The 25,247-nt window shown below is 37.0% G+C and overlaps 1 protein-coding gene across 4 annotated transcripts in view; it reads right to left on the bottom strand.

Annotated features, from left to right (window-relative positions):
* LOC111147603 (TTK protein kinase) overlaps positions 1-17,382 on the bottom strand; it is a 43,935-nt gene extending 26,553 nt beyond the window's left edge. For 2 of the 4 annotated variants that reach the window (XM_022503745.1, XM_022503746.1), the window contains exons 1-10: positions 17,278-17,303; positions 15,969-16,109; positions 10,863-11,085; positions 10,402-10,508; positions 8,039-8,182; positions 6,941-7,055; positions 6,707-6,779; positions 6,533-6,624; positions 5,045-5,132; positions 4,014-4,134 (exon numbers count right to left, since the gene is read on the bottom strand). In XM_022503745.1, the coding sequence (XP_022359453.1) occupies positions 4,014-4,134; positions 5,045-5,132; positions 6,533-6,624; positions 6,707-6,779; positions 6,941-7,055; positions 8,039-8,182; positions 10,402-10,508; positions 10,863-11,085; positions 15,969-16,107 (1,102 nt within the window). In that variant the 5' untranslated portion in view covers positions 16,108-16,109; positions 17,278-17,303. Of the gene's footprint in view, positions 1-4,013; positions 4,135-5,044; positions 5,136-6,532; positions 6,625-6,706; positions 6,780-6,940; positions 7,056-8,038; positions 8,183-10,401; positions 10,509-10,862; positions 11,086-15,968; positions 16,110-17,277; positions 17,304-17,349 lie in introns of those variants that run through there. The other 2 variants (XM_022503747.1, XM_022503744.1) reach the window with 2 other exon arrangements.
* Positions 17,383-25,247: the final 7,865 nt, after the last annotated feature.

Below are 25,247 nucleotides of genomic sequence, written 5' to 3'. Positions count from 1 at the left end.
AGCTACAAAAGAACATGTTACAAACTGTATTAGCACTTTGCTCTTAATAACAAGGAGAAAAACTAAAAACTTAAAACTAGCTGCTGAAAATTTGCCTTTAGCAAATCAATTTTATTAAGTGCCACACAACCATCTTCCTAAGCTGCTATCTAGAACTTTAACAGAAACGATTCTGAATTTAAATACTTCTGGTCTTCACCAGAAAACACCAAATAAATAAGTAAAAATTTAAAAACACATATACATCATAAGGTCTCACGAATAAAGAGAAGCTAACCCACTACTTTAAACAGACCTCTAGGTTTTTGTTTTTTTTTTTTAATTTTAGGGGCGCCTGGGTGGCTCAGTCGTTAAGCGTTTGCCTTTGGCTCTGGTCATGATCCCAGGGTCCTGGGATAGAGCCCCACATAGGGTTCCCTGCTCAGCGGGAAGCCTGCTTCTCCCTCTCCCATTCCCTGTGCTTGTGTTCCCTCTCTCACGGTCTCTATCTCTGTCAAAAAAAAAAAAAAATCTTAATTAAAAAAAAAAAAATTTACCTTAAACTAGTCTATTATCTTATTTTCTTAATGGTCTCCAAACAATAGAGCCTCAACAATATATTTACTATTCTATGATTATAAATATTCATTCCTACCATGATAATAAATGCAAAAATTCTAAACAAATATTTGCAACAGATATACAAAAGGGATAATGAATTATGACCAAGTTATGTTTATTCCTAAATGTAAAGTTTGCATAACACTTAAAATCAATTTAATTTGCCATAATAACAGAACTAAGAAAAATACATGATCAACTCAAATGCAGAAAAAGTATTTGATAAAATGCAACACTCAGTCACAAAAAACTAATGATAATCTAAATAAAAAGCAAAATTCACTGTTTTGATATTTGATAGAGTAAGCACAAAAATCTACAGCAATTATCATGAAAGTAAAATATTGAAAGCTGCCCTCTAAAATAAGAAATGAGTTAAGATAGCCACCTAACATCCTTCCTATTCATTGTTATGGTATTAAGTGCAATACAGCACACACACACACACACACACACACACACACACACACACACAAATATGTTAAAAGAATTAGAAGGAAAAAATGTTATATTATTTTCAAACAGCATGAAAGAATCCATAGAAAAATATTAGAATTGTTCTGTAAATTTAGCAAACATCACTGTACCTAAAATCAATAACTAAAACCAGTTACATTTTTATACAACAGCAGCAATGAAGTAGAGGATAAAAAATTTTTAAAAAGATCTTATCCATCAACACAGCGTCAAAAAAATGTCAGCTATCTAGCAATAACTCTAGCAAAAGATAAGAAAAACCTCTACACAGAAAATGATTCTCGATGATATTTTAAATAGTTGAATGAATGAAGGAATATGTCATGTTAGTAGATGAGAAAACTTATCTGTTAAGATGTCAACCTGTCCTGTTAGGGTCTTCGTCAAAATCCCCTTTTTTACAAAATGGCATCTGTTAGATTCTAACATTATTATACAGAAATCTAAAAGGCCTAAATAGTTGATACAGCCTCAAAGATGAATGAAGTTGGAAGAATTTACAACTGACAGATATACTTATTGCAGTAATTAAGATAACACTGGCACAAAAATAGATAAAAAGAACTATGAAACAAAGAAGAATCCAAAGCCAGATATCACACACAGGATCACCTAATTTATAATTTTCTGAGGGAAAAGAGGGACTTTTCAATAAATGATGTTGGACCAACTGGATATTCACATGGGAAAAAATACAACAGAATCCTGATACTTCCCCTTACACATACACAAATATTAAGTTCAGGTAGAATATAAAATTTCTATATAAATAGAAATATGTGAAAAGAAAAATGATAAATATATGATATTTAAATGATAAATATATGAATTTAAATGATGAAAAATGATAATTCGTAAAATATATGGAAATATTACTACGATCTTAGAGTAGAAACAAATTTGTTTAAAGACAGGAAACACCACATAGGAAAAGACTAATAAATTAAAATGCACGATATTTAAGAATTCCTTTTCTTAAAAAGTCTTCACTACATAATGGGAGAAGTTACTTGTAACACATCCATCCAACAAAGGATATGTATCTAGATGATATAAATATCTCTTAGAAATCAATGAGAAAAAGAAAGAAAACCCCAAAAGAAAGATTGGCAAGAGATTCAAATAAGAACTTCATAAGAGGATATCCAAATGGCCAATAAACATAGAAAAAGATGTTCAACATCGTAAGCCATCAGAGAAGTACAAATTAAAACCACAATAAGCTACCACCTAGCAGCATACAAATGTCTAAAATTAAAAACCAATAAAACAATTGGGACTAATATGGAGTTAGAGCAAAATAGCTGCTGGTAAAAGGTACAACCATTTTTCAGTATGGTTTGGCACTATCTGCCACAGGTGAACGTATGCATATCCTGTGATCCTACTATCCCCCTCTTTGAATACACTCATAAGAAATATATAGGAATGAAATGCTATTTCACTGGGTTACCATTTGGACAATTTTGTGACTATAAGTTTTACTATATAATAAAGTACTACTGGCACTGTGTAGGTAGGTACTCAACAAGCTTTTATTGAAAAACATTAAATTAGGTGTCTGATTGGTACTATTAAGCATATTTGGTAAAAATGATTTTTCAGTAATACTAGTTTATAATAGATGTCATGAAAATTTCTTCCAAATATTAGAAATAGGAATCTCTTCTGAGTCAAAATAACGGCAAAAGAGACTGTTCTAGGGTGATTAATAGTCCCAGTTTGTTGGGGACTGAGGGTTAATCTGATTAATGAAATTTCCAGGGCTAACACCAGGAAAGTCTCAGTCTGGAAACCAAAGAGTCTAAGCAAGCCTAATTTGTCCCAGTTTTCCTCCTCAGTCCAATTAAAAACATTCAATCTGTCAGCCTTTGTTTGGACAAGAATCATCCAATTTGTGATCTTGTTCAAAAATCTTTATCAGTACTCTGATATCTAAAAAAAAAAAAAAACAAAAACAAAAACAAAAACCACTTTAAGCCTGGTGTTCAGTTCTACCTAGTCTTATCTCCCACTTCTATATGACCTGTTACAGTTTTTCACGCAACTAGACTGTTTTTGATTCCTAAAATATTTTATTCTTTTGCTTTTCCTTCCATCTGAAATATTCTACCACTGCTATTTCTTCCTATTTAAGCCCAAAGACTTCTTCATGTTTCTTTTCCTCCACAAAACATTTTCTTATTTACCCTAAACCAATTGGTCCTCCAGGTTTTTCCCTCTTCTGAATTCTCATAATATTTATTTATGTGGTTCTCATGACACTCTCTAAACTCTACACAGCATTATATTTATCAGTCTCTCTCCCACGCTGGATGGCAATCTCCTTGGGACCCTGTTTCATTCATTTATATACCCTTAGAACATTTATCATAGTACTCATATAGTGGAAAATCAACTGTTTGATAAAAAAGAGAGAACTGTCCTATAGATAATACAGCTTCTTTTTTCCAGAAAGTATTTGTCAAGCCAGCTGAGAAACCTAACTCAGCCCAATTGTACTTTCCCTCCATTCTTCTTTCTATGCACCTTTTAGGCAAATAAACTTATGTTGCTACAGAATTTAACTTTTTCATACATTCTATATAACTCAACTGGCATCAAGATAAAGGGATTTAGATACAGTCTTACACTGCAATTCTTAGATGGCTGGTCAACTTTCCCAAGCAACAAAGTGGTGCTCTTCTCCTTTTTTTTTCTCCCCTTTTTAAAGATGTTATTTATTTATTTGTCTGAGAGAGAGAGAGAGAGAGAAGGAGAGTACACAAGCCAGAAGAAGGGGAAGCAGGCTCCTTGAAGACCAGGAAGCTCGATGCAGGACTCGATCCCCGGACCCTGGGATCATGACCTGAGCTGAAGATAGGCACTTAACTGACTGAGCCAGCCAAGTGCCCCTAAAGTGGTATTCTCAAGGAAGCTTAGTTTGTTTCTCTTACCTCCTAATTTTGTTAGAAGACTTGATTCAGTTTTATTCTTCAGGGTTACTGAATCAGTAGTAAGTTCAGAACTCTTCTCATCTGACATCAGAGTTTCCTTGGAATGGATATTTTGAATAGACTACATGAAAAGAATAAGATATCAAAAAAATAAAGTCTCATAAACAATAATACCACTAATTTGCCTTAGTTTCAAAATACTGAAGTCTCATCTATGTGAAAAGGTTGCTAACTAAATTATCTACTATCATCAGATGTAGACTCACACACTGAGAAAAGATTAATTTCCTTAATTATTGACTAGAGCATCAGGAACGGCCACAACCATAAATCTGGGCAATGTGTTTTCAATGGACATAATCAATTGCTAAAATACTCTCACTTAAAAAGAGAGATTGAAATTTTGAATCCAACATAAAACACACCTCATTATTTTGTTACTATGATTGCATTTTATCCCAAAAATGTTAATGAAAATTAAGATTTGTATAAGTCCAAGACTCTAAATCCAAAAAGTAAACTTAAGTAAAGTAAGCATAGATCATGAAATAGAGGAATCACAAAAAATACAAATTGAAAAGACCTACACTGAGGTCAAGTAAAATAAGAATAGTATAACCCCTAAAAATCAGTGCGCCAGAGACTCAAGTTGTATCTTTGAATATACAAAGATACATCACATTTACTCTCATTGCTGTATGAGATGCCTTGTCAGATTATATGATTAAAGACACCAAGAAACAAAAGTTGGGGGGAATGACTCCCCCAGCTCTTCCCAAACCAGGCCACTAACCTGCTTAAACATACACATAATAACTGTTACCTCAAAGTTACCCCAGGAGATCATTGATCATTTTGCTACCACCTCAGTTTTGGAAGAACAGTTTAGGACTTCTGTATCACTTCCCATTAGTAGTGCTATATATCTCTTGGGCCTGCAGGAACACTGTTGGACCCTTTCCCCAGAAAAAACTCCATGGATCCTGGATCAGTAACCCTTGCTCCATGTGAAGATCTTAAAATTAAAATACCTTTAAGTTTCTCAATTCACTGGAATCATTTCCACTTGATTTAGATCCAGGCATAATCATATCTCGGCGTTCTGATCCAGAGGTCTGTCTACTACACACAACAAAACATTTTTAATACTTAACATGAAATTAATCTTTTCAGTGTTGTTTTATTTTTCAATTTTGAAGTTGACTTTTTAACAATATGGACACTTCCTAAATGGAAAGATCTCTTGAAAAAAAAATTTTTTTTTTAAATAGTATGATTATAATACAAATATAATGAAATTAGGTGCTGGGTAACGACACAAGGGATAAAGGTAAGTAGTACATCATTATGTGTTAAGTAACAGTTATAGCTAAGTATGACTGTGGTAAAGGAGAATGAGATAGCAGTATGTAGGTCAAACTACACTCACATTGCAAATAGCCTAAGGACTCGCGTATAAGCTTTCCCACAGGCTTCCTCAGTGCCTAGCCTTTAGTCTAACATAACAAACACCAAGAAAATGACTGGTTTGTTTTTGTTCTTATTTTTCTATAGTGAGAGAAATTCTCCTTTATTCTTCAGCTAGCTATTTGAAACGGAGTCGACAAATCATCACCTAAGATTTTAGACAACCAAAATGCTCTCTTAATATCTATCTTTAGTCAAGCTCTAAGCAGGACAGGATTTTAATTAAAGAGGATGCCAACTAAAAATAAGAGTTGTTCTTCTGAAGTTTATTTGCAAAATGGTTCTTTGGAATCCAAGGAGACTTTTCTAGCAGAAATAATAAATCAAGAATGATTAGAGTCAAGAACAAACCAGAAAAATTTCCTTAGCTAAGCTGGGTTACTAGATTCCCACTTCTTTTTAGGAGATAAACACTCAATTTGAAGGAAGGAGAACACACTGAATGGAATGAACAATATTTCATCATTACCCGCCCTTCTTCACCTCTTGATACCCTGGGCTCTGAAACAAATGAGTGAATCTGTCATCTTTCCCACTGATAGCAGCCCTTCTCCTTGAACTAGCTAGCAAAGAAATTGTTCCCACCCCTGCTAAGACTTTCATACACATGAAGAAGAGATTCTTACCAGAGAGGCTATCCATAAGCAAATGTCCAATCATTAGGATTTTTTACCCCAGGGACTTCTGCATAAACTTTTAAGCTTAATATTGACTTAATACTTTTTCTTCTGTGTTTCCTAATTTGTTAATCATTTAATTTTTTTCTTAGATTTTAAAGTAATCTCTACACCCAACATGGGGCTCATACAACCCTAAGATCAAGAGTCACATGCTCCACCGACTGAGTCAGCCAGGCACTCCCATTCTTTTAATTTGTAATGAGTGAAAAAGCAAAATAAAGTCATTCCTTTGTCCCTAGTAGCATTTAGAGACTTGGTACTAAATAAAAATTAAATCATAATTACTATTAGGCAATAAAAGACTTCGTATCCATTTGGTCATCAATCTTTTAAGTATTGAAAACAAACTACAATATTAAAATTCAAACATACCTTTTTGTAAAACTTGGTACAACTGAACCATCTGTCTTCCCATAATCCGGGCTACTTAGAAGGTTAACTGGGACTCTTCCAAATGGGCATGACTAAAAATGTTTTGAAAGATTAAGTAACCAATTAGGAAATACATATACCTTACTACTTAAGGCAAATTAAAAATTAACTTACCCGTTTAACTTTGTTTGTTTGTTTCAAGGGATTTCGGTGACCTATCTCTGCATCTTGAGGGGGCAGGTTCTCTCTATACAGAAAGAAAATACCCCAATTTTTAAAAGAATAATATTAACGTAGGTATTTCTATTAATTGCTAATGTTACCACTGTAACATTAAAATACATATACAGGTATATAAATAATGTAAATATATGGTGAATATTTAAAAAACAGTTTCAATTTCCTTACCCATACAAAAACCTGGCTTTCGTAGTCTGTCCTCTGGAATCACAACTGATGTTCCTATTCTGTAAATGTCCAAGTGAACTGGGGAATGATTCTTGAGCAGTCAATACTGTAGATGCTGTAAAAAATTTTAAGTTGTAAATAAATTCATAAAGATATAAGGAATACACAAAAAAAGTAATCTCACAAATAAGAATATTTAAAAGGATAATTCATGGTAAACATCTGTCCCCAAGTAAGATATGCACATGTGAAGATGTTATAAAGATAATTCTCTAACTATATTTTGCAACTGATTCTTTTCTTTTTTTTTTTTTTTTAAGATTTTATTTATTTATATGACAGAGAGAGACACAGTGAAAGAGGGAACACAAGCATCGGGAGAGGGAGAGGGAGAAGCAGAACTGCCCCCCCACCCCAGGAATGAGCCCGACGCAGGGCCCAACCCCAGGACCCCGGGATGATGACCCAAAGTCAAAGGCAGACGCTCAACCATCTAAGCCACCCAGGCACCCCACTTTGCAACTGATTCTTAATGACATACCTGTTTCCCAGAATAAAGGCACATTCCCTATTTCTAAAAATAGTCATTCTCTTGCTTAGATTGAATTGTTTTTAATGTATTACTAATGAATTTGATTATGGGGAAAAAAATTCCAAAAGGGTTAATATTTTGTTAATTCTAAAAGTCCTACCTCCTTTACATCTAAAATTTAATCTTAGATTTTGATCATTCAAAAATACCAAATACAGGGGTGCCTGGGTGGCTCAGTGCTTTAAAAATACCAAATACAAAGATGGCATTTTAAAAAAAATATTATCCTGGGGACACCTGGGTGGCTCAGTTTGTGAAGCATCTGCCCTCAGCTCAGGTCATGATCCTGGGGTTCCGGGGGGGAGCCCTGCATTAGGCTCCCTGCTCCCTCAGGAGTCTGTTTCTCCCTCTCCCTCTGCTCCCCGCTCTCTCCCACCCCACTTGTATGTGCACTTTTTCTCAAGTAAATAAAAAATCTTTAAAAATAAGTAAATAAAACACTACCCTGTATTCTTTTTGCAGACAATCTACCACAGAAAAGTAATAGCACACATTAACACATTTACCTAATAAACTCTTCTTTTCCTCCTCTGAAAGCAGCTGCTTCTTTTGAAGGTTTAAATTCCGAATGGCAATTTCCAGCATTTCCAGTGGTACTGCTCCACATTCTACGGCTTTATGAAGAAGTTGTTTACTTTTTTTGAAATTACCTAACAAAGTAAAAAATAATTGTCATTTTAATGCAGCAATCTTTATTCCCCAAGTACTTATTCATCAGGACCTAGGGAAAAATTTAAAAGGCCTAGGCAAAAATATTTATTCTAAGATTCATGTACCTTATTTCATAAGCAAATAATAGCAATTTCTCTTTTGATAATAATTCCTGTCAAATAGTTTACTTATAGAATATTAATTAACATAATTATGCATTAGCTTTACCACCATTTTCTACTTTCAAAAGTAAAAGAAATATAACAAAGCAGTATAAAGTGGGGGCAGCAAAAACCAAATAATACAGAAACTTAAGGAACTTAGTAAAAGGGAAAACTAAGTCACAGATATTACTATAGTCCCAAGAACACCAATCTATTCCAGTAGAGTATAATAATTATGATTCATCACAACCTTTAGTTATTAGGGTTGACATCTTTTGCTAAAGGGAATCCTCTATCAAAAGGATTCACATTTTAAAAATAGCAAAGATTAGTCTTTAAGCTACCAGACTTAGCTATACCAACCCCAAAATGCAAAATAATTGAGACTACTATAATTATCTGACTACAAACAAATCAACAAATTTCCTTTCAATTGCAAACTTACTCAATATATTTTGTCTAGAATTTGATTTATAAATATCAAATGTATACATCATGGATCATATGGAATGTGCTATCAGAACTTATGAGAGCCACTCAGCTATGCTACACACTTGGCACTTTGGATATAAAAATGATTAAGAGATGGCCTCTAGTTTCTGGGAGTTTACAAATTTTAAGACTATAAATATATCTGATAGTGGCTAAGTATACATTTATTCAGAGTTGAGGTATTTCAGGATTTGAACATTTTAGGGCAGCAAAAGAAGAAAGGCAGGCTAGATAAAAACTAGTAATTAGGGAGCTTAATAAGGTCATAGACCCCTTTGAGAGTTTGATGGAATGTCCTCCAACACTACAAAAAAATACATATACACCAAACTATACATAGGATTTCAGAGATGTGCATATTTCCTGAAAGCCTATTCATAACCTTGTTCAAAATAATCACAATTTTGACCTTGAGGCCACTACTACATTGCAATGATAAAGCTTCCTTTTTACAGATAAGTTGAGATTTCCAATATTTATATATCTAAAGATATAAAATTTATAGTTGCTGTTGATAGGCCATAATACTTCAACAAATGTTTTAAGTAAAATGAAGAAAAGAAAGACAGTATTAAAGGTCTGGCCAAACTTACTCTAATAAGCAAGAATTAATCAATTTTCCTAGGTAAAAAGGGAATGATAGTTTTTTAAAAGTCACCTGACAATACACAGGATGGATTAGCGATAATTCAGATAACTAGGACTCAGAAATATTGTAAATAAGTAAAAGTTCAGGGTTTCAAACGATTTCCTGAGGTTTTTTTTTTGTTTTGTTTTATTTCCTGAGTTTTTATAAGGCTTTTCTCTAACCTCAATCCTGGGAAATACACTCCAGTGACTGAGCCCTGCTTTGAGCACCATAATGGGGATTCTGGCTGAGCCAAACCAATAGTGATATGTGTATTACTGGTAGTAAATGGGATCAGGGTTGGAGCAGAGGGAAAATTAGGAACACGTGGCTAGAGGGCTGGCTGAGCCCGGATCCAAAAGCCCCAGAAAATGAGAAAAAGAAAAGACAAAAGGATAGGCTAAAAATGTCTGAAGAAGAGATTGCCATGGTTCTATCCAAAAGTCCAAGACTACGCAAGAATCAAATGAACAAGAAATAAAAGCTTCTACAGCAGTTTGCTTTTCTTTTTTATTAAAAAGAGTAAGTACCAATTAATGCTACAGTTTTATTTTGCTATATATTTTGGTAGTATGAAACCATAGCATAAGCAAAGTTTATCTAAGTGCTAACTTAAATATCTGATATCCTTTTATCACACAAGTATTCAGTGAAAAAGTCACTTTCTTTTGGACATTTCCTGAATCTAAATAATTGCACAAATACGATGTTCATACTTATTTCCCTGGATTATGCCTTACAAGTAGAAAAGCTAGTATAACAAATATTCTCTGCATTTACACTTTGGTGGCATTCTTCCCCCATATTCTCATCTAACCAACTTCAATGCCTTTTGTCTCAAATTTCCACTTCATATGTATGATTTAACATTACAATGTGAGTTACAGCAGGAAGTTATCTATTACTTAAAATTTGGACGACATTTTCAAATTACCTTGTGATAGTTCAAATTGTGCAAAAGATATATGCACAAAAGCAAATTTCTTGCAGTTTGCTTTGGCCATCTGAAAGTAGTCATGGGCATCATCCGGCTCCTGAATACTATAATAAAGATTTTAGAGTCAAATATTAAGAAAAAGGACAGAGCTACTTAAGTTTGATACTCCTCATTCAATTTTCCAAGGGACATGGGATATTGTTTTTTTCTGTGTGTAAAATTAAATACTAATAAGTTAGTTTTTATAATTTTTTTAGGCAGAGACCAGAATATTTAACTTTTGTGGGAATATGTACATACTAAATAGTTTACAATACTCACTTGTTAATTACAAACAAAAGCATTTGGTTAAAAAATACTAATTTTCTTACAATTGATCCTGACATATTTCTTTTATAATGTAGTTATGTGCTATGTAATTTAGTTAGTTAAATGTAGTTTAAAAAGTGAATACTTACGCTTTTAATTCAGCAAATCTCACTTGAATTTGAGCAAAACTCTCATTTTGGCCATATTTATCTGGAGGAAGTGCTTCAATTGCCTGACTGTAACGACCAATCAATTTATTTAAAAGAGCATCATTTAGGGGGACACTGTTTTTCTCTAGTTTCAGCAACAAATTCAACCAGTCCTCTGGGTTGTTGGCCATCATCATAATTTGGTTAACAGTTCCCGAGTTATCTGAGTAAAAGGAACAAAATATACCACAACAAATGCCAAATTGCACTTTCTTTCTTTCTTTCTTTTTTTTAAAGATTTTATTTATTTATTTGACAGACAGAGATCACAAGTATGCAGAGAGGCAGGCAGAGAGATTAGGGGGAAGCAGGCTCCTTGCACTTTCCTTTCAAATGAGTTAATAATTTACATTCTCAGTATTAATGTACATAAGCTCCTTAAAACACTTTAAAACTTTAACAACTCATATAAATATAAGCAACTTATTTACTGCATGTATGTCTTTATAAGAGTTTATTTTACTACTAAAGTTACATGTTTTGAAGGAAAGAGAAACTTTGGAAATAAGCTTTTTTATAAGTATATTTTAAAAGACTGAATGTAGTCCAAGAAATTTTTAAGGTCTAGCAGCATAATTCTATTTCAGCCCCCTAACTATCCAAAGAAACCTAAGCCTCTCCTACCACCACCTGTAACAACTTTGTTAGAAAATTCTTCATCAGTGACTTAGTCATTAAAAATTTGAAAAACTTATTGCCCCATTCCTAACATAATCTTCCTTACAACCTCATCCATCCAACATTATCTCCATATACCTCAAACTTACCTTTAACCCAATTAAACCCAATTAAAATTTTAAAATTAAAACCAATTTATAAAAGTTAAGTAACTGGTATGGTTATTTTCTTCTCCAAGTTACCCATCTTTCTCCATTATTTTCGTTGTAATTTTTTTTTTTACTTTCTTTACTGTCAATTTTTTTTTAAAGATTTTTATTTATTTGACAGAGAGAGAGAGAGAGAGAGAAATCAAAGAGCACAAGTAGGCAGAGAGGCAGGCAGAGAGAGAGATAGAGAAGCAGGCTCCCTGCCGAGCAGAGAGCCCGATGTGGGGCTCGATCCCAGAACCCCAGGATCATGACCTGAGCTGAAGGCAGAGGCTTAACCCACTGAGCCACCCAGGTGCCCCATGTCAATTGTTTTAAAAAGACAAACTGAATTAATGTCAGTCTCTTGTTCAGGATATTTTAGTCATTACTAAACATTATTAAATTCAGATTTCCCAAAGAAACTATCATTCCTTCTATAAGTTTCAGTTGCCTTCCATAAGGGCAAAATCTTTGCTTTTACAAATAAAATTAGTGTTTTTGCTTTTTACTAAAACATAACATACTCATTACTTTGCTTTATTTTAAATTTAATCTGGCCTGATATTAATTTCATTTTCCTTTTTTTTTTTTTTAACCTCCCTTCCATTGCGCGCCTAACAAATTTGCCTGCAAGAGGTCTAAAAAAACCACTCTGTGTTGGCACCATAAAAGACTGAATAGACAAAGGAATGTTAAAAAAGAAAACCAAAGCTGGTGGCATCACAATTCTGGATGTCAAGCTCTTTCACAAAGCTGTAATCATCAAGATAGTATGGTACTGGCACAAAAACAGACACAGAGATCAATGGAACAGAATAGAGAACCCAGAAATGGACCCTCAATTCTATGGTTAACTAATCCTACTCAACAAAGTAGGAACGAATATCCAAGAAAAAATTCTCTTCAACAAATAGTGTTGGGAAAATTGGACATGCAGAAGAATCAATGGTTTCTACACCATACATAAAAATAGACTTAAAGTTAAGGGGGTAGGAGAAGAATAAATGAAACAAGATGGGATTGGGAGGGAGACAAACCATAAGTGACTCTTAACCTCACAAAACAAACTGAGGGTTAATGGGGGGAGGGGGGTTGGATTATGGACATTGGGGAGGGTATGTGCTATGGTGAGTGCTGTGAAGTGTGTAAACCTGGCGATTCACAGACAATACCCCCTGGAAAAAAAAAAAAATAAACTTTTAAAAAAAAAAAAAAAAAAAAAAAAAAAAAGACTTAAAAAAAAAAAAAAAAGACCCAAAAGTGGATGAGAGACCTAAATGTGAGAAAGAAATCCCATCAAAATCCTAGAGAACACAGGCACCAACCTCTGTGCCCTAGGCCATGGCAACTTCTTGCTAGACTTGTCTCCAAAGCCAAGGGAAACAAAGGCAAAAACTGAACTACAGGAACTTCATGAAGATAAAAAGCTTTTGCACAGCAAAGGATGCAGTCAACAAAACCAAAAGACAATGGGCAGACTGGGAGAAGGTATTTGCAAATGTCTTACCAGATAACGGGCTAGGGCTAGTCTCCAAAATCTATAAAGAACTTATCAAACTCAAAACCCAAAGAACAAATAATCCAATCAAGAAATGCACAGATGACACAAACAGACATGTCTTCAAAGAAGACATACAAATGGCCAACAGACCCAAGAAAAAATGCCCCACATCCCTCGGCATCAGGGAAATACAAATCAAAACCATGATAAGATACCACCCCACACCTGTCAGAATGGCTAAAATGCACAAGTCAGGAAACAACATATGTTGGCGAGGATGCGGAGAAAGGGGAACTCTCTTACACAGTTGGTGGGAATGCAAGCTGGCGCAGCCACTCTGGAAAACAGTGTGGAGGTTTCTCAAACAGTTGAAAATAGAGCTACCCTATGACCCAGCAATTGCACTACTGGGTATTTACCCCAAAGATAAAAATGTGATCCAAAGGGGCACCTGCACCCCAATGTTTATAGCAGCAATGTCCACAATAACCAAACTATGGAAAGAGCCTAGATGTCCATCAACACACGAATGGATAAAGAAGATGTGGTATAGATATACAATGGAATATTACTCAACCATCAAAAAATGAAATCTTGCCATTTGCAACAATGTGGATGAAACTAAAGGGTATTAATGCTAAGCAAAATAAGTCAATCAGACAAAGACAATCTCAGCCATATGTGGAATTTAAGAAAGAATACAGGATCATAGGGGAAGAGAGGAAAAAATAAAAGGAATCAGAGGAGACAAACCGTAAGAGACACTTAATCATAGGAAACAAACTGAGAGTTGCTGGAGGGTGGGGAGATGGGGTAACTGGGTGATGGACATTAAGGAGGGCATGTGAAGTAATGAGCACTGGGTATTACAGAAGACTGATGCATCACTGACCTCTACCTCTGAAACTAATTATACATTATATGTTAATTAATGGAATTTAAACAAAATTTAAAAAACAAAAACACTGTTTGCAAATGAATTCCTCAGGCCTAAGAGTACCCCATTCTCCCTCTACTCAGAACTTAAAATTGTGCCTTTATTGTGTTAGTATTTATTTGATGCCAAACATATTTTACAGTGTAGTGTAGTGATTATATGAATTCTTGTCACCTAGAAACCATAGTTTTAATCTTTGGATTTCCCTCAATACTTATGATAATGTCTTATATCCCAGTTATCAACATATGTTGATATGTTAAGTATTTACGGTCTTGAGTGAGCTAAGAATTTTATTTTATTATTTTTTTTAAGATTTTTATTTACTTACTTGAAAGAGAGAGAAAGCATAAGAGAAAACACAAGCAGGGGAGCGACAGAGGAGGGAGAAACAGGCTCCCTGCTTGGGACTTGATCCCAGGACCCTGGGATCATGACCTGAGCCCAAGGCAGACGCTTAACCAACTGAGGCACCCAGGTGTCCTGAGCTAAGATTTTAAATAAGGACCCATCTTGGTGCGTAAGATTTAACAGTATTTAAGTACACATAATAAAATATGGTAATATTCTACTAAGATTTTGCTTAACACCAAAATGATCATTTTCTAGGTTGTTTCAGTTGAATATGATCTACCATCATGACTAGATTTCAGGTTCTTCCACTTATTGTTCAATCCCTCATTCATTTATCATTCATTTAATAGTACAGATACAACAAATTTATCCAAAGGTCACTTTTCAAACAACCTCAGTAATTTGAAATATAGAGAGAATTACTCTCCGAGCTAACTGCTCATAAAGCTAGAGTATCAAACTTTGGGCAGTTTTGCTCATTCATCATCCAATAAAAATTTAAGTATCCATGACATCCCAGGCACCATTCCAAGCCCTGTAGATATAACAAAACAGATTAAAAATCATGGCTTCGAGTGCTGTGAAGTGTGTAAACCTGGCGATTCACAGACCTGTACCCCTGGGGATAAAAATATATTATATGTTTATAAAAAATAAAATTAAATTAAAAAATTATAAAAAATAAATTATATAATTATAGTTATTTATAATTTAAAAAAATCATGGCTTCATGAAGCTCACATTCTAGTGGAGGAGACAGACAACAAACAAATTCATGAGTAAATTAGATATAAGGAGAAAAATAATACAGGGAAAGGATACACATGCTCATACCAGCAGGTTGCTATTTTAAATAAGTGAGTTAGGAAAAGCCTCACTAAGAGGACCTGTGAACAGACCTGGAAAAACTAAGAGTGGGTAGAGATCTCAGGAGTGGTGTTCAAGGCAGAGAGCAAAAACAAAGGAATTGGGATAGAAGCTGGTCTAGCGCATAGTACGAGAGAAAGCAGGGAAGCTACTGTCGCTGGAACAGAGTAATAAGCAAAGGAGAATACAGTTAAAAGGGAAGTAATAAGAAGATTCTCCACTATCAAAAATCAAGTGTTTGTCTTTAAGTTTATACCGTAATTTCATTAAGATTCCTAACATTTTCTCAGTTTGCAGCAAAAAAAGAATGGAAAAAAAAACGGCATATCTACTGTTGGTGGGCATATCAACAGAAATAACAGTTGACTAATGGAAGAGTTAAGCGCACACTATAATAAGTTTCCGTTTTTAAGAAAGCAGAAAATTGTGGGAACATTTCCACACAGAAGGGTTAAAATATAAAGTATTTGTAGTCTAATCAGCAAGCAACAATTACTGAGAAAATTACATTTATGAAATACAAGTGGTTAACACTTCATTCCTTTACCTTAGCAGGCACTCAAAGAAAAGGAACTCACCTGTAGTATCAGCAGAGACTTTATTCAAGCTTAGCTCATCAGTAAGGTCTTCATTTTTAAATTTATTTTTAATATCTCTCACTTTGTTCATTATTGAATCAATTGTCAATTCTCTGCCACTTAAATCCTCAGCCTCCATTTCTAAGGCCCAAAAAAACAAAAACAAAACAAAACAAAAAACCTGGTCACCATTCCTTTCTACTAGCATTAAAGAAAAAAAAAAAAAGTGTTTCAACTAGCCTTTTAGAACCCAGAACACGAAAGCTTCAGTTATGCAAACCCATCTAAAAGCAGATATTATGAGTAGCATTTGTGAAACTATGTGCGTGACAACAACAGCACATCCTTGTAATTTGTCCAGCAAGGTTTCCAATAGGTCCGATACACCTATTCTTTCCAACAGAATTTCAATGAAGCCATTGCACAGCACAGAAATTGCTGCCTCTCCTTGCTTTCAAACTTTCCATTTTTCCCCACGCTTTCCTTTCACTTTTTTTCCAGATTTATTTCCTCTGGGCCATCTGCAAATTCAGTCTTTTTTTTTTTTTTTTTTAATGTGAGGGAATGTTTGCTTGGATTCTGGTAGTGACATATAGCCATAAATAATATTTTTGATAATGAAAACCATTCCTTTATTCACCTACTGTATGTAAGCCTCCACATTGCAAGTGTTTTCAAAGCGGAAAATATACACATTATTGCCTTTTATTGATACATGGGACATCAGAAGGCTTGTTCTTATGCCTATCTGGCAGAATTTCGATTTGCTATCTTCATCATTTTAAAACCAGAAACCTACTGTATTCTTACAGCACCGAGCACTTGCTCATCTGCACGGTGATGTTGCTAAGTGTCTGCAGTCATTCTTCCTGTCAATCTCAGGTTTGTGATTCGCAGACATTAACCCATTAGCCCAGGGTAACTGATATCAAAGCCGCCCCTGACCTCGAATTTGGCAATGAAAAGGGGCGATGAAGTGGGTACCTAGATACCGCTACTTGAAGTCAGGTTCAAAAGGTAACCGTCAGAACGGGGTCAGTCTCCTCTCCCTGTTCTAAAACACCAGGCAAGAGGGCGCGTCTTTTGCGAGACTTCATGTCCCCGGGTTTCTCCCCAGGTGCCCGCTAGGCCCTCTCTTCAGCGAGATACACACCCACCTCTTGTTTCCTGGGTCCTCAACAAAATCTCCCTCACCACCCGCTGGATTGGCGGAAGCAGCGAGACCTCCCCTCCCCCTTCAGTTCGTTTAGCCGCGCCCTACGTCTTCTACCAGGCTTTGACTCCTCTCCGCCTCGCCCTAACCACTCACCGACCCTCGCGGCTAAAGAGCCCACACACGGGCTGCTGCCGTTCCTCGGTGTCCCCGCGAGGGAGAATTCACCGCCAGAAAGCGGAGTTGGGAAGAAAAGATGGAATCCAGATTCCTCGCCTCAAAACACGTTTGAATCTCCCCGCCGCTATCGTCGAGACTGCCTATTGGTCAGTTCTAGTCACGTGGAAGCGTCTGCCGTAATAGGTTTGTGTGCGTCGGCACCGCCCCGCCCCCTTCAGTCCGCCAGTTCCGCCTTGGAGGTTCCTGCGCTAGGATTCCACCGGGTCGGGGCGGGCGGTACCTGGGTGCCGGTATTTGGTGGGCGTTCCTGGGCGTGTCCCGGGGCTTTCCCAGGCCGGTTTTCCTGCATTCCGTTTAACCAGGCGAAATTTTTGCCGGGGAGGGAGCCACCCCTAGACGGAGCTACCTCGTGAGAGGAAAGTAGTGACGGGGACCGTTGCTCTCGGCATTAGGACCTAAAAGATGCCGTGTGAGTCGGTCCCTCCCGCCGCACCACCACCGGATTCCGTCCTTCGCCCTCCCCACTGCCCGCTTTAGAGAAGATGTGGCAAGAAAGGTTCGTTCGCAGAGCTACCTTCAACTTTGCGGCCTGCGCAAGAATCTCAGACCATTTTGTCCTTGAGTTGCCACTTGCGCCTTTCCGCTATCCTAAAATAAATAATTTCGCGCTTCGTCTTCAAGCCAAGGCCCTCCCCTTTGTCAGAATTTTGTGCAGACTTCACAAGCCCGTCTGGATCGCAGCGGGCCTGATCAGCCCCCTCCCTCGGAATTCGTCCCATTCTGGAACTCACGTAAAGGGTACCTCCCTAGTAATCTACCCTTGCTGGGCCTCTGCTGTTAAAGTGGCTTTCTGGTTCAAGGCAACACTTTCTCTTCTCTGCCAATCGAAGAGAAGTCTTTGTTGTGCCAGCATTAGGACATATGCTGTATGGTCCAACAGGCCGGTTGGTTTTGTGTATGTGTAGGAAAGGAGCTACAGCTGTCACTCGTTTACTCCAAAGCTGTCCCTGGAGTCCTCGCACTTCCAGCTCTGTCTGGCCACTTAGCCAGCAAGAAAGCCTTTCCCCGCTTCCTGCATCTTTCTATATCCACTGGCTATGAATTTTTATCTCAGCAGAACAGAATCGTCTTGTAGCATAGTTGGGTGATCGCCACCTTTACACGGTTTTGTCTAACACTGCTTTTACTTGGAAGGAATTGACTATTTCTTCTGTTGGTCTCTTGGAGCCTGATTTCAAAACTTGCATTTTCCTAAAAAGACATCCACTGAATAACCTCACCCTAACATTTCTTTCTATATACTCATTCCTTTGGTGATCTCCAGTCTTAATTTTTAAATATCAACTATGTGCTAATGACTCCCAAATTTATATGTCCAGCTGAGCTCTCTCCCCCGAATTCCAGAATCATATATTCATTGCCTACTTAACATCTCCACTTCCTGTCTCATAGGCACCTAAAAACTGAAAATGTCCAAAACTGAGTCCCGGATCTTCTCCCTTAAGCCCCAAACGTGTTTCTTACAAAATCTTCTCTGTAAGTGACAGTTTCATTGTTAGAATTTTTAGGCGAAAAGCTTTGGTGTCATCGATGAAACCACATCCAATCTATAAGCAGATTGTGTTAGGTCCATCAAGGTATTCGTGGAATCCTACCACTTCTCCGCACCTTCACTGCTACCAACCTATTTCTTCGTCACTAAGATTATTAATACCGTAGCCTCCTGGCTGGTGTCCTTGCTGCCACCTTTGCCTCACTTCAATTTACTTTCCAGCACAGCAGAGTATTCTTCAATCACATCACCTCACTCCTTTGCTCAAAACCCTTCAGAGCTCCCTGTCTCACCCAGAATAAAAGCCCAAAGTCCTTACAATGGTCTAGAGCTTCTGTTCAATACAGTAACTACTAGCTACATAGGCTATTGAGCACTTAAAATGTGGCTAGTGCAACAGAGGAACTGGATTTTTAAATTAATGAGGTTCAGTAAAACCTGATATTTTAGGCAATTATTAGAAAATGTTTAAGTATGTTTAGAACCTGAATATGTGAAGCCACTTTTTCAAGTGTAAATCTTGTGAAATCTAAATGCAGATTAAGTACTTTCTGTGCAAGTGCTTATATGTTGTGTATAAATACACACTGGATTTTGAAGACCTAATATGAAAAGATAATGTAAAATATATTATGGATAGTGTAAATATTGATCACAGTTTGAAATGATATTTTTACATATTGTATTAAATAAGACATATTATTAAAATTAATATCCCCTGTCAACTAACCAGGTAAGCTTCCTATAAGTGCTTGAAGAACCATTTTACTGTGTCCTGCACAATTCTCAGCAACTGTTTATTGACAGGTTATCATTACAAGCTATTCAGAAACAAAAGTAGGTACAATTCTTGGCTAAATGCTTTATTGATTGTTTTCATGGGAGATATGTAACAATGTGCCTTATTGGGATGAATAGTTCCATTGCAGTGTGCAGACATCTACATATGAGGGTGTCCATGGCTCTCCTGCTTTACCCAGAATCAAAGCTTCTGACTTACCTATCCAAATAGATTTTGATCCTTAAGTTGTTCATTCAGAAATTTAGCTTCACCACATTTAGAAACTGTTGGCAGTTTCTAAAAGGTCATGATAAACAAGACCAATGATGGAAAATCAGAAATGGAAAAATGGCAGGGAGCCTGCTTCTCCCTCCCCGACTCCCCCTGCTTGTGTTCCCTCTCTCACTGTGTCTCACTCTGTCATATAAATAAATAAATAATCTATCTATCTTTAAAAAAAATAGAAAAAGCCATATAGAATAAACCATACTCTCATTGTGACAGTTTCTAAATTTAGGGAAGGCAATAAACATAGAATAACTTCATTTTTGCAAAGAAAGTGATGAAGACTCCCTTACTGGAGATGGGTATGTAAGCTCCATGAAATTAATGTGAGATGATCCTGCAACTCTATGGGCCATTATTCTCAAAGAACACTGCCTAATGGTTTGAGGAGAACTTCAGTCTGGTCCCTAGTGGAAGGCCTCAGACCTCTATCACTGGTCTTACTCTAAACTACATATTTTACCCATGTGACAAACATATAGAAATAATGTTTATTCATTTTTCACATACTAATTAAAACAAAGAATGCAAAATATCAGAAGATAATTAAAAAGGATAAAATTAAAATATGAAATTTACAGGGATAGATGTAATTAGGGTTTATAAAAATAAAGTTCTTAAATACATAATTAGAGCCCAGCCAAGATGGAGAAACACAGTCCAGATTTATTCTCTAGAAACAACAAAAGCTGCACAAAATAAATGAAACAAGCATTTTCAAGCATTAGATACCAGACAGCATAGGACAGTGATCCCCGAGGTTGTGCAAGGAAACAAACAAATAAGCCCTGAGATTGTCTGTACATTAGTACCTGGAGAGAGTTTCCAAGACGCAGTATAGGGAGGGGGGAAAGCCAGGCATTGCCTGGCATTCCCCATAAGTTAAGGAGATGGAGTTTGGGATGGCCAACACAGCTGAAGTTCACAGAGCAGAGTACCAGAAAAAAAGTGAGCAGGACAGAGAGAATTCTGGAAATCTACAGAAAGGCCTCTTGAGGCTCTGGCTGAGTACCAAAGAGTGCATGTATCTTATTTTCCCCCAAGGCCAGGGGAAAATAATAGCTGAAAGGATCAGAGGGAATAATCTCTAGAGCCATAAAAAACAAGGGATAGTTCATGTTCACAGAACATCAAACAAAGGACTTAAATATTGCCTCAGTACTGGAGCAAACTAGCCCTAAACTAAAGACTGCACTGGTCCAGCCTGACAAAACTTAGGAGCAAGCCTTAAAAGGATGAAGTTGTTTCCACATGATTTAACTGTATCCCAAAACAAAGCTTAAGGATGTGTGTAGAAATACAAGAAAATCCAATCAGATCAAATTTACAATGTCTAGCATATAACTGAAAACATTACCCATTATTCAAAGAAGCAGGAAAATGAGTGGATTAAACAACAGAAATTTATTTCCCCACAGTTCTGGAGGCTGGAAGTCCAAGATTAAGGTTCTCGCAGGGTCGGTGACCAGTGAATCCTTCTTTCTCAGCTTGGAGATAGCCACCTTCTCAGCATGTCTCTCAAATGGCCTTCCTCTGTGTACAGACAGACAGAGAGAGGAGAGTCTCTTCTAAGAACACATTCCATTGGGGGTGTCCTAATGTGATGACCATATTCATTTTGGATTTTAATATATGAATTTTAGGGGGATACACATTTAGTCCATATATAATATATATATCAGCATATATAGCGACTAATATAGTTAAAACTATATATATATATAAATGTAATTATACAATCATAGATATGTGTGTATATATGTATATATACATATATACATATAACATACACACACACACATACATTTCTTTAATGATGGGTGAATGGATGAAAGAACATAAATGAAAACATCCCATCAGGAAGCCCAAATATTTTCAAAATGTTTAGAAAATATTTTGAAGATGGAGCTGTGTTCCATATTTTAGCCTATGGGTGATTCCATTTTTCCTACCTGCATCAGCTTTCTGTTTCTTTGAACAATCCACATTCCTCCACTATTTCTGAGAGTCTCTTGGGTTTTGTACATGTGTTTATATACAAAAGCCAGGGTACCTCGGTGGCTCAGTCAGTTAAGTGTCTGCCTTTGGCTCAGGTCATGGTCTGGGGTCCTGGGACTGAGCCCCATGTCAGGCTCCCTCCTCAGTGGGGAGTCTGCTTCTCCCTCTCCATCTCTATCTGCCCCAACTCACCCTGCTCATGGTCTCTCTCTCTCTCTCAAATAAATAAATAAATAAAATCTTAAAAACAGAAGCAAAAACAAAAAACAGGGAGCCACTACATAGTATTTGAATTGTCTTCCTTTGGCTGCTGCAGTCACTCTTCTCAGGGTCCCAGCAGGTCTGCAGAATATCTCTGCCATTTACCTGTGACGTTACTATTATTAAGACTTTTAGGTCACAAGTTTTATGTGTATGCTGCCAAATACCTCAACATAGGTCTGGTTTTTTGTGGGTTTTGTTTTGTTTTTGTTTTTTGTTTTGTTTTGTCTTAATTTTTAGTGGACTCCATGCTGGGGCTCAAACTCACAATCATGAGATCAAGACTTGAGCTGATATCAAGAGTTGAATACTTAACTGAAAGAGCCACCAAGGCACCCCCCCCCCAACACAGGGCTGTCCTAAAGTGAAAGGTAGGCCTATAAAAGTTTTACTGCCATGAACCTCCTGGGAGGGGCAGTTGCTAGATAGTCTTGGTATGGAAATCCTCCAGTGAAGAGGAGAAAACCTAAGCCACCCTGGTGCTCCATTTTACATCCCCCAAGAGATTAAGCAGAAGTTCAGATATTTGAATCTGTGTAGAGACACCATACATTAGTGTGAAGAATGAGCTTGGTGGTAAGTCCCTGAATAGTGCCCACTGACATTTTCTCAGGACCAGCACTTAAGAATGTAATTTTCTTGAGAATTGAGGGAGAGTACTGTTAGAAAATGGAAATGAGGGGCACCTGGGTGGCTCAGTGGGTTAAAGCCTCTGCCTTTGGCTCAGGTCATGATCCCAGGGTCCTGGGATCAAGCCCCACATCGGGCTCTTTGCTCCGCAGGGGGCCTGCTTCCTCCTCTCTCTCTGCCTGCCTCTCTGCCTACTTGTGATCTCTGTCTGTCAAATAAATAAATAAAATCTTAAAAAAAAAAAAGAAAATGGAAATGAAAAATCTCAGCACCTGTTACTCTAATTTCTAAGATTATGACTGTCCCTTGCTTATAATATCCATAGCCTTCTTAGTAACCAAAGCAAGAAGCCAGTCTCCTGACCAAAGTCTAAGGCCCCATATTATTTGGTCCTTTCTGATTCTCTAAGCTCATCTCATCACACTTTCTCCCTCTTACTAAGTTCTAGCTCCTTGGCTTCCTCTCAGTTCCTTGAACACACTGAATTTTCTCTCACCTAAGGGGCTGCCACTTACTGTTGCTTTTACCTAGAACACTCATCTGCAGATCTCTGGTGTCTGGCTCTTTTTCCATCTTTTAAAGATTTTTATTTATTTATTTGACAGAGAAAGCGATCACAAGTAGGCAGAGAGGCAGGCAGAGAGTGGGAAGCAGGCTCCCCGCTGAGCAGAGAGCCCTATGCGGGACTCGATCCCAGGACCCTGAGATCATGACCTGAGCTGAAAGGCAGAGGTTTTACCCCCTGAGCCACCTAGGCGCCCCTCTTTTCCACTTTTAGATTCTCGTTCAAATACTACCTCTTCAGCAAGGCCTTTCAGTTGTTTGTGTTTATATCACTAAGCTTATTCCCTTCCCTCTACTTAGCCCTATCTGTAGTTATTTATCTTTTATTGATCTTTGTATTGTTATAACTTATTATCCTTGTGTTTATTATCTTCTCCTACTAAGTATTTTGAAACTAAAATCCTTCCTAGCTTACTTGTTCATTGTTATGCCAAAACATTGAATGATACCTAGCGTATTGTAGGTAGTTAATAAAAATTGTTCAATGAATAAATAAATGAATCTGTGTTGCCCACCAGGCTACGGAGGTCTGTAAGGACTTGATTAAAATATGTTTTGCATACTATGTACTCTATCCCCCTGCACAAAGGATACACTTAATAAATATGTGCTAAAGAAAAATAATAAGTCAAGGGGAACTGTGAAAAACCTAAGAGGCTAAGACATTTTGACTATATAGTAGTTATATATACTATATATACTAGTTATATATACTATATATAACATATATAGTGTATATATATACATATACTAGTTATATATACTATATAGTAGCTGCATCTTCCATCTGTGGTTATTGGGAGCCTGCATCTAGCTCTGAAGAGACCTCGCCAGCCTATAGGTGTATTCAGGGTCACTGGAAGGTGACTCAGGTTTCAGCTCTTATTATCCCTAGTCGCTTAAGTTTGGTCTTCAACCCCTAAGATGCTCCCTTTAGCATTTCTGAGAGTCATAGGGGATGCCTTACTTGTGATCAGAAAGACAGATACCTTACTAGATACCACATTTCTCCTCCAACGATCACCACGCCTTCCCCAGATCCTAGCCACCTAAGTATCTCATTCTTCACCCTGTTGCTACTCTACTGAGCACAAAGGATGTCACCACACGCTTCCGTTCTTAAAAGTTCGCAGAACCAAAACTTGGTGATCTGTGGCAAATTGGGGTTATCTGTCTCTGGCCAATCTGAAGGGTCCAAAACAATGCAATGTATCTGTGTGTATGCCTTCATGTTTTATGAAGTGTTCAGTGAATGTTCTTCTAATTTTTACTTACCGTCCTCATTTGACCTAGGATCTAGACAAGAATGTATGGGACGGGGCTAAGAACAGATGTGATGGGTCACAAAGTTATATTCAGAATCTCTTTTCTTCTCTGATGACTAGGGGTTTGATACTGGGGAGTTCATTAGTTCTCCCTTCTTCTAACCTTAGGATGAATTCTTTTCCAGGAGATTTTGTAAAGCCCCCTCTCAATTTGATTTTTGTCAGAATACCTCATAATTTACCCCAAATGCCTAGTAGTCAAGCAGGAGACAAAACTCAAGCTTTTTCCATAGGCTCTTAAGGCCCCAGGAAAATAGGCTGGTCACAAATTTCCCAGACATGTTCGGACAGGTATGAGCCGACAGGAGCTGCACCTTGGGGTTGTTATCCTGATGCACAAGAAAATCTTCAAATAAATTCAGCTGTGACAAGCTTTCAAATCACATAAAGCCATCCCACACCCTGGGTAGGAAAGCAGCCAGCAACAAAGGAAGCCATGAGTGGGCAGCAGGAGCAATTTAAAGGCCACCAAAAGGAACACAGAAGTCAATCACACCAAGGATATTCTATTAAGGTCTGGACGGAATTTGGGCTTTCAATAATTCTGCTG

This window comes from Enhydra lutris, unplaced genomic scaffold (genome assembly GCF_002288905.1).
Source record: "Enhydra lutris kenyoni isolate GAN:26980312 unplaced genomic scaffold, ASM228890v2 scaffoldscaffold17, whole genome shotgun sequence".
NCBI lineage: Eukaryota > Metazoa > Chordata > Mammalia > Carnivora > Mustelidae > Enhydra > Enhydra lutris.
This window is presented reverse-complemented; position numbering and strand designations above follow the sequence as displayed.